General features: G+C 45.0%; 1 protein-coding gene and 1 pseudogene across 5 annotated transcripts in view; one reads left to right on the top strand and one right to left on the bottom strand.

Annotated features, from left to right (window-relative positions):
* Nucleotides 1-815, top strand: LOC142856804 (large ribosomal subunit protein mL66 pseudogene; annotated as a pseudogene).
* Nucleotides 816-3,599: 2,784 nt separating this feature from the next.
* Setx (senataxin) overlaps nucleotides 3,600-10,333 on the bottom strand; it is a 65,979-nt gene continuing 59,245 nt past the window's right edge. For all 5 annotated transcript variants that reach the window (XM_075985613.1, XM_075985616.1, XM_075985611.1 and 2 more), the window contains 2 exons: nucleotides 9,218-9,305; nucleotides 3,600-6,632 (listed from right to left, as the gene is read on the bottom strand). In XM_075985613.1, coding sequence (XP_075841728.1) covers nucleotides 5,958-6,632; nucleotides 9,218-9,305 — 763 coding nt within the window. In that variant the 3' untranslated portion in view covers nucleotides 3,600-5,957. The remainder of the gene's footprint in view (nucleotides 6,633-9,217; nucleotides 9,306-10,333) is intronic.

Genomic DNA, 10,333 nt, shown 5'->3' with positions numbered 1-10,333 from the left:
ATGGCGGCCCTCAGGGCTCTGGTATCTGGCTGCGGAAGGCAGCTAGCTCCATGGGTTCCTGGGAGGCCCAGCTACGAGTGGCTAGCTATGGCTTCCAGCTTGCAGGTTGAGAGAAGTGGAGATCCAAGAAGGGAAGATGACTGTAATTGAAGGCCGAATCAAAGAAACTCCCAAGGCAACTAAGGCCAGTGTCCCATTTGGGTGCCGCTGGAACCTGAGGCACAAGTCTAACTCTGAGGATGGGCTGCTGCTCGGTCAGTTCATCTGGCCACATGGAGGCACACTGCCCCGGAGTGTCACAGGCTTGTGCCTGGAAGAACACCGGAAGATCGAGGAGTGTGTAAAGATGGCTCATCAAGCAGGTCTATTCCCAGATCACAGGCCACGGCTTCCAGAAGGGTCCTTATCCAAGAATAAACCCAAGCTCAACCGCTACCTGACTCGCTGGGCTCCCAGTTCTGTCAAGCCCATCTATAAAAAAGGCCACCATTGGGATAAGGTGGGGATGGCTGTGGGGTCACCACTCCTGAAAGACAATGTCTACTACTCCAGAAGGCCTTTGAAGCTGATTCATTAATAGAAGCTGCATTGCTGAATATCCTGACTAGAACTTTCCAGATGCCCCTCCCACCAGAACCACTGCCCTCCACACACAGCATGGGGGCTTCAGAACTAACTTCTGTTCCCTGGATCTACCCAGTCATGATGTTGGGAGCCAGGGAAGACAGGAACTGGCCTGTGGTCTTCTGACTAGCTTGGGCTGAGATCGGTGCAAGGGCAGGAGCTGTATGCAAAGAAAGGTAATACAGCAGGCTCTTGGCAATAAATAAATAATCCCCCATCATGCCAGATATAGTGGTGCAGGCATTTAATCCCAGCTGGTCTAGAGTGAGAATCTGTCTTGAGTAAATTTCCCCATCCTGCCATGAGTTCAGAGCAGCCAATCCATGCCGAGCAATGGGGACCAGGTTTGTTATTAGTGTTTTGGGACTATTCCAGGGGGAGTGGCCTGAATCCCTTCCATACTGACCTATAATACTGAAGGGATGCAGGCTCTTCTGGGCATGCTCAATAGCATATCATATGGCAAGGAGACCGGAAGAAAGACGAGGGAGGGGGAATTAAATCCCTATGGATTTTCCCACTGCACCTCCCCCTTCTCCTCACACCTGACACACAATTCTACTTGCTCCTTCCCTGAGCTCAGTTCTAGAAAGCTCCAGCAGGGAAGCTTGAAATTCCTGGGCCTAGCCCTTGGCTTGGAGACACTCTTCTCTAAAAAGAAGAGGAATCCAGGGAATAAAAGTAGATTCCACAGCTGGGTAAAGAAGCCTGGCTGGCTGCTGGGGCCCCTGGAACAGCAGGGTCAGAGTGAGTCCGGTAGAATACTGACAGCATGAACTCTTGTTTTTCTTAAGAGTGTACAGTAATACTTTAAAAAGTATCATTAGGATATGGGACAGGTGATGGGAGGGTGGGCATTTGCGTAAGTCAGGGGGGGTAGGAAGAACAGTTTTCCATGATAAGCAACCAGCATTGGCAAATACCCACTGAATACTTCCAAACAGTTGGTAAAGTGCAGCAAAGGCTACCAACAGGCATCTTAAGGGATAAACATGCCTATCACCATGATCTCACTGCACACCACGTACCTGGGCAGAAAGGTCGTATAGATGTCATAAATGAGTCCAGTCACAATGAGTCACTAAGGTTCAGGAGATGGCTCAGTAGGTAAAGGCACTGCTGCCAAGCCTGACTACCACGGTTCAACCTCAGGCCCCACACAGTAGAAGACGAGAACTGATTCCTGCAAACTCTTCTCTGACCTCCACAAGTAGTGACTACTACGGTGTGTGCATGTACACACACTAAATAAAACACAATTTTAGGGGCTGGAGAGATGGTTCAATAGTTAAGAGCACTTGTTGCTCTTGCAGAGAACCCAGGTTCAATTCCTAGCACCCACACCCACCTGTAAGTCCAGCTCAAGGGGATTCAAGGACTCTAGGAACACACACAGATGTACACATACCCACAGCCCCCACCCCCATACTCACATAAGTAAAGATGATAGATTATTTAAATTTAAAGTCTTTCCACTTTTAGATGGCTATAGTAAATGACACTGAGAGGAAAACCTCTGCCCGGCAGTAGTGGCGCACACCTTTAATCCCAGCATTCAGAAGACAAAGGCAGATGAATCTGAGTTTGAGGCCAGTCTCAAACTGGTCAGCCTGGTCTACAGAGCAAATTCTAGGGCACCCAGAGCTACAGAGAAACCCTGTCTCAGAAAACCAAAAAAGAAACCTGTCTCCATGGCTTTATACATATGTCCAAGCCATGTCCAAAGCCAAGAGCAGAATCTCAGGAAAATCAAGGGTTTTGCACAATGATGTGGGCTCCTTGCAGGAAGTATCAGTTGGGCCATTTCACTTCCCCCTTGGCCTTGCTGCATCACCCTTGGGAACCTCTCCTCTGAACAGAAACAGCAAATATCCCATTTACTTTTCTTGGAGGGGGGCCACATCCAACGAACTCAGAGACAATGTAACTATGAAACCCTTATTGCTGCTGACTCCAAAGGAGCTAGACTCCAATGCCGGATGTACCATGGAAACACCCAAGAACTAAAACTTCAAAGGCCAAGAGTTATACTCCAAATCCATTAGATCAGAAATTCTGGGGTGAGCCAAACTGATTCTCCCTTGCCAATTCCCACTGTAACCACTCTATCTGCAGTAGAAAAAGAAAGGCAGTGGTATTCCTGGCCACCATGGCTTCAGCTGCCATTGAAGACTGCCACTGACATCCCTTCAAGTGGCGAGTGCCTTCTGCACAGCAGAAGGGGGTGATAACTCAGGTCCCTTGTGAGCAGAAACCGACTCTGTGGTGCTCACAACACTGTAAATTTTCTTTAAGTTCAAGTTAAACCTTACATTGTTCCCTAAAATTGTTTATTCCTCAATGAACAGTGAAACCCAGGATGTGGTGTGACTGCATGTAACTGTGTACTGGTCCAGAGAGGGAGGCCTGGTTACTTCACTACCTAATGTACTTAGTGACGTACTAGTTACTTACTACGTTAGCTACTGTGCTAACGAACTCCAGAGATGAAGTGACCATGGCCCAGCACTCATCCCATCGGGCAAATTTATCACCCTCTTTTCTTGCCTGTGATCTGAGTGCACCCTGAGTACAGGAAGATGCAGAGAGCAGAACAGGGGTCTTTTAAGTGATAGCTTGCTGCAAGCCACTGTGTGTGTTCCGAGTGTCTGTCATCACTGGCAATTACCCACCTTGGACATAGATGCCCCATGCCTCCTCGGGCATTTCCAGCAGTGCGTGTCCAGGTCACTGCTCATTGCCTACTGTCTCTATCTTCCTGGACCCCAACCTAATGGTGAACTTGCTGTAATTTGTAAGATGTCCAGGTGGCAGTGGGGAAATTCTTAACCTTACCTAGATGATTCCAAAGGGAACTGGGGACAAGCAGTGGAACTGGACGGGCCAGGCAATTAAACAAGAAGCTGGCAGAGTAAAGGGTCACCTGGCAGAATCTTCTGCTTTAACTTAGCAACATACAATACTTGTAACCCACATCAGTTTTCTTTTGTTTTTAATTCTGCCATTTTCTCTTAAATTTTAGATATTAACAAAGATAACAGGTTTACATTTATTAAAATCCAGTTATGAAACCAGAGCATACAAAACACAAAGCTACAGAAAGATTCCCAATGTGCGTTAAGTAATTTTAGAAAATAGTTTAGTACACTCTTGTTATAAAACTCATTTACAGGAGGTTATTCACACGTTCTTGTTCAAATTTGCTCCTGATATTTCATGAAAGCATAACTGAACAAACTGTGGTAAATTAAAGAGAAGCAAATTAAGACAGGTATACATCCGCCTGGAATTAACATTCTGAAAGTAGTCAGGGAAAGTTCCTTTAACCACAGAAAGGACAAAGTCAACTTTTCATCTTGTCAGCCTTAAGTGCTCATGACAGCACCTTCAGAAAAGGCCACCTGACATAGCAAACACTTTCTGAAAATACCTTTACCAACTGAAATAAATAAGGTTTCAAACTCTAATGCCACACAACTACATTCTGCTGAGAGAGTATTCGAAGGCGAGGCCTGGTTGCTGGAAAGGAGGATACAAGGACTCAAGGCCCTGGCCAGAGTCTAGTCCCAGTAGCTCTTACACTCACAAAATAAACAGGGTTTTAAGACCCTCCTAATTCTCACATACCCTGATGAGGTTAGCAGTGAGTCTGCAGATGAACAAACACATGCGATTCTATACAATACTCTGGGTGGCAGCCAAGCACATGTTTTTGGAAAATCGTCTTTTTAAAAACACGTTCCTTCACCTGTGTGGTAACGTGAGCAGAGAGAAATGTCCTGGTCACTGCTGTTTTATCACATATGCCCCCCTCAGAAGCCCACTTTCCTAAAGTGGTCACACTCTCAAATCCCTGTCAACCTGAGTACTTCTTAAAGACACCATGAAAGAAAATTTCAAGTGAACAGTGAGGTTTCCTGCCAATGTCACATGCAAGAGACTTATTAACCCTTGCCCTAGCCAGAGCGGATTTACTTCCACCTAGCTGGGGCCAGCCAGGAGGCTGAAGCACTCTCAAGATGCCAACTCCCTAGTTTTACAAATGTCCAGGAGACGTTAAGGGTACATGTCTGTGCACCAGTGCAGAGAGAGGGCTCAGGAAACTTGGCAAAATGCACACTGTTTTTTCAAAAGTTCTTAACAAATAAAACCTACTTCAGCAGAATTTCAAAAACCCTTTTGTTTAAGAACAGATGACAGAATTCCAAACAGCAAACATTTTCAAGAGGTGCCTTCCTCCCCAAAGCAGCTAATGGGCTGTATGCACAATAGTCATCAGACCCTCACGTTCACATGCTCTGCTATAGAGGTTTGGAAACCTGACTGGTTAGGCAGCCCGCCCTTGTCCTGACTCCAGTTCCTCTCACAGGCATACTAGGTGATGAAGGCCAGGCATCCAGTAATACAACACTCCCACCTAATGGATGGTCCCGAAGCCCAGCTGGCAGCTTTCTCTTTCTCACATACCTTTCCTGTCTGAGATGCACTATCTACTCTGTCCTGTGCAGCTCCCAAAGAATCCCCCCAAAAGCATCAACTCTTATTTTTCTAGCAACCCTCAAGCCTTCCCAAGCAACCTGCAGAGGCCAGGCCAGTACAAATCCTCCATTCTGTAACAGTGTCTCCAACTCAGCAGTTCCATCAACCTTATGAAACACTGGGAACATCTGACAGTTCAAGAATTGTTCTTCTGTTTTGAGAAGGGAAGGAAATTTAGCCAGAAAACTAAGTCATACACTGAGTTACGGTAATCCCCTGTGCCAAGCTGCCTTGTCTCAAAGTGCACAACAGCTCCCAACATGCCGCCTTCTGAAGGACCAAGAGACCCCAGCAGTTTTTTATTCAAGACACTGGTCACTGGTACCAACTTGGCTAACTTCCAGTACTGAGGCTGGTAAAGAAACTTGTCTACCTCACAAGGACTGAAAGGAGCTGTCCTCCTAACTACCAAGTTTGTTCTGTTGGAAAATGACTACAATATTTTCAGCAGAGGAAGGAAATGTCATCTACCTGCTTACATTTTTAAAGGATTTTATATGTGCTACACAGATTCACAGTTTAACCTTTACAGCATTCATTTGACCTGACCTTTTCCATAGAACAAAATATCCCAACATTTTGAATTTTTGGCCTCAAGGACATTAGAGATATACAAACACCCTCTCCAAATGTATATAACTGGCAAAAAATCCTGAAGATGACCAACAGCCCAAGGGTTAGGAGGTATTTCCATCCTTTAACACAGATTCTTCAAGGGAAACAAAAATAAAACCCAGCTTATCTGTACGGTGCCACTAGTTACGTGTGAATGACAGTCTCATCACCAAGAGCTACTATGGAAACCGGCTCTTCTTGGCACTGCTGGGCTCCTGCTCCAGCCTCCTCCTGTCCCAGTCAGCACTCCTCAGCATGTGATGACTCACAGAGCCACGCCTTTCTTCTTCACCAAAGGCCCTAGGCTCTCTTCTGTGACTGAACCCAGAGTCCGAGCTACTGTACTTCCTCTTACTTGTGGAAGGAGCAGCAGGGTGAGCAGGTGGTGGCTCAGCCTGTAGAGGTGACCTGTGGCTACCCAGAGGAGCAACGATAGCCATGGATGGTCCCACAACAAAATTCGGGTCCAGAAAATGGGAGCCCACAGACTGTGGACCCTTCAGGGATGTTCCCTTGGATTCAGCATCCAATCTCCTAAGTAGTCGTGGGTCTCGAAGTCGGTCTTGAGCTGTCCTTTCAGGTACCTTTGAAGTGACAGTGTCAGAGGGTGTGTGGTACAAAGAAGCAGCAGAAGGTGTCTTGGCAAGTCCACTGTCTAGCTTGTTGCTGGGCAAGCCACCCTGAGGTCTGGGTGCTTCTGGGGCAGTGGCTGGAGGATGGGTCAGACTCCTCTGCAGCACAGGCTTCAGTTTCAGAATCTTCATTGCATCATGTCTGTAGTGTGGGTCACAGGTCTTAATAATGGCCCCACGCTTCTGAGCATCCTGAATCAGTTCATTCCAATGTTGGTTTTCCTGAAACAAAGGAGAGAAAAACAATCATACTCTACAGAAACACTCATTTTGCTGGGGAAACATGGGGGTCCAACTTTCATTTCTAAATAAACAAGTGTAGTCTGAGCAGATGCCCAAGAGACAAGAGTGATAGAGAAGCTCAAGCACCAGTACTGAGGAGGGAGGCATAACTAAACAGGGCTGGTGACAGCTGCAAGGACACTCCACTCTCATCTCTGCAGTCCACAGAGCACAGTGAGATGCCCTCCCACATTACATTAGCTGTTCCTAGCTCTGCTCAACTGTTTACATTTATGTCAACTACAACTGAAAACTACTGCACCTCTGATGCATCAACCCACTTCAAGTGCACAATGTCTACATTTCTCCAGTGGCTTCTGCAGCAAGCACATGATCTCCCATCGCTGTACAAGGCTCCTCTGCACCCTGCTAATCTACACTACCACTTACTTCTCGGCATGGCTGACATTTGGCTGACATTCTAACAGTTAAAACTTGGTTTCAGAGTGAGGTAACCCAGACACAAAAAGACAATTATCACATGTACTCACTCATAAGTGGTTTTAAACATAAAGCAAAAACCAGCCTACAAATCACAACCCCAGAGAACCTAGACAACAACAAGGACACTAACAGAGACTTACATAGATCTAATCTACATGGGAAGTTGAAAAAGACCAGATCTCCTGAGTAAATTGGGAGCATAGGGACCTTGGGGGAGGGTTGAAGGTGGGAGGGGAGAGGAAGGGAGGAAAGCAGAGAAAAATGTAGAGCTCAATAAAAATCAATTAAAAAAAAAAAAACTTGGTTTCAGAAGGCAAATTTCTGACCACATATGAAAAAAAACAAATTTATTGGCTTCTCAAAGGCCTCCCAAGCCCCTAAGGACTAAAACACCTTAATCTACTGAGGGAGGAATTCAAATATATTTTCCTATTGTCATTTAAATTTTTTTAAAAAAATGTGTATGGGTATTTGCCTATATATGTACATGCATCGCGTGTATGCATTATGATCATGGAGACCAGAAGATGGCGCTGTATTCCCTGGAACTGAAGTTATAGGAGATTGTGAACTGACACGAGGATGCTGGGAACCAAACCTGGGTCCTCTACAAGAGGAGCCAGTGCTCTTAACCCCTAAGCATCTCTCCAGCCTCCACGACTTTATTTTAAAATGTCAACGTTTATAATATCTTAGAAACAATCTTCTAGCAATATTTATGATAAAATTTTGTTTTTCCTTATCAACTTAAACAGATATAAAACAAGAGTATATACTGTTTTTTACAGCTTCTTTCAAAGGGTGTGCACAAAACCAGAGATCTAGGTAAGATGGGAAGATGTATCTGGATGCTCTTGGCTACTATTAACAAAATAGGGAAGGAAAACAAGTTGGCTCCTTGCTTCAGATGACCACTTTATTTTTTTCTCTGTGTAACAACTCTGGATGTCCTGGAACTCGCTCTGCAGACCAGAATGACCTCAAACTCAGAGATCTGCCTGCGCCTGCTCCCTAAGTGCTGAGATTAAAGGCCTACAGTTTTAGAAACAACAAGAAGTTATTGGGCTGGCAAGAGAGTTTTGACATGAAAGGATAAGACTTACAACCAAAAGTTCAAAAGCACCAATACACTGCAACCCCTAGTTGAGCTAGCTGAGCAGCAAGCACACACTACCTAGCTGTCTGTCACTGGCTTCACTCACACTATCTGCCCACTAAAAATGTAGAGAGCATTGCTCTTTATCCTAAGAAGCCCTACAGCAGAAAGGCTGTGGCAGAGCTCTCACAGAACAGAGCAAGGAGCTGCCAGCCCCGAGCCCAGAAAAGGCGGTTGCACATGTTCCCGCACTCTCTGGAGAAACTGCTCACAATCACACTACCATTTGCTAAGCTCTGTCCTACCACTCTGAACGTGGACTGACAAGCCCTCTTCAGACTTGTCACTGACACAAATCAGGGTTTTAGATAGGTCACCTTGAAAACCTAGTGTACACACCTGCACTTGAGCTAAGAAAGAACGGTTTCTATGGACAATCACAGCCAAGCTGCTGGAAGACTTAACCTTTATTTTGTAACTTTGAAAAAAATCCATAATAGCTGATAGAGGAAGGTCATTGGTAAAAAATAAAGAAACTGCTTGGCTGGCCCTCATAGGTTAAAACATAGGTGGGAGGAGTAAACAGAACAGAATGCTGGGAGGAAGAGGAAGTGAGCTCAGACTCGACAGCTCTCCTCTTGGGGGCAGACGCCTCAGAGAGACGCCATGCCCAGCTCCCTGGCAGACACATGCGATGAAGCTCTGACCCAGGATGGACGTAGGCTAGAATCTTCCCGGTAAGCGCACCTTGGGGTGCTACACACAGATGATTAGAAATGGGCTAAATTAATATGTGAGAATCAGCCTAGAAGAGAATGGGCCAAGCAGTGTTTAAAAGAATACAGTTTCCGTGTAATTATTTCTGGTAAAACTAGCTGTGCAGGCGGCCGGGTGCCGGGGACGCAGCCCCACCGCTCCTATTACTACAAATAGCTAACACTGGATATACTTGCAACTCCCTATAGCCCCCAGAGAGTGTACCTACCATCAGAGTCCTCAAATGTCCAAGGATAAAAAGGCTGTATTTGGCTCGTGTAATGGTGACATTCAATCTCTGCAAACTCGCCAGGAATCTAAGCAACAACAAGAAAGTTACTTCTGTATGCAAATGGAATCATATCCCTTCAGAGGGTGCAGGCAGTACTGGAAGCAGCTTCTCCAGAACACCTTCCTTCCTTCCTAGTTGGAGTGCTTCCTCACTACCTGCCCCGACTCAGAGTACCTGGCACAGAAGCCAATGCCATTAAAATATTGAGCAAACCCTTGGTGCTTTACTTCCAAGTAAATATTAAAAGCTCCTATTGTGACTTGGATAAAAATACTGGAAAGTTAACAATATAACTTAAAATTTAAAAAACTCCAAAAAGGGACCAGAAAAGGTCAGCCTAGCAGTTAAGAGCAGCTGCTGCTTTTCCAGAAGATTCAACTTCCATACTAAGCAACCATCCTACGCAAGTGCACACACACAAAACTAAACTAAAAACTATAGTTAAGTTAAATTTAAAGTAATAAACTATTGTGGAACTAGTATAGAAATAAATATATCAATATAGAAGTACAATGGGTATATGATAATGGTGAAATTTTAAATTAAATCTCTAATTTGTTGTGGGGTGTGTGTGTGTGTGTGTGTGTGTGTGTGTGTGTGTGTGTGTGTGCGCGCGCGCATGCGCGCTTTTCCCCCCAGGGTTTTTCTATATAGTCCTGGTTGTCCTAGAACTTGCTTTATAGACCAGGCTGGCCTCAAACTCAGAGAACCACCTGTCCCTGACTCCCAAGTGCTAGGATTAAAGGCATGTGTCACCTACATTCACCTCAAATCTTTAACTTCTTTATCTCATGAAAAAAAAATCATCTGGTGACTCAACAGCATACTTAACATCTTAAGTAAACTAAGCGTATTTATCATTGCACCATTAAAAAAACTGTGTAGCATGTACCATGTGACAATGACAATTATAGATCTCTGCAAAAAATACAATTAGAACATCAGTTTTACTGAACAAAAGACACACCCGATGGAAAAGGGTCAACATACAAAACACTAGGAAAAGCAGATCTTACAGATCATCTACTTCACAATTTAGACTTTCAAGATGTT

Source organism: Microtus pennsylvanicus, chromosome 9, assembly GCF_037038515.1.
Source record: "Microtus pennsylvanicus isolate mMicPen1 chromosome 9, mMicPen1.hap1, whole genome shotgun sequence".
NCBI classification, from domain to species: domain Eukaryota; kingdom Metazoa; phylum Chordata; class Mammalia; order Rodentia; family Cricetidae; genus Microtus; species Microtus pennsylvanicus.
Note: the sequence above shows the minus strand (reverse complement) of the source record. Positions and strands in the feature narration are given on the sequence as shown.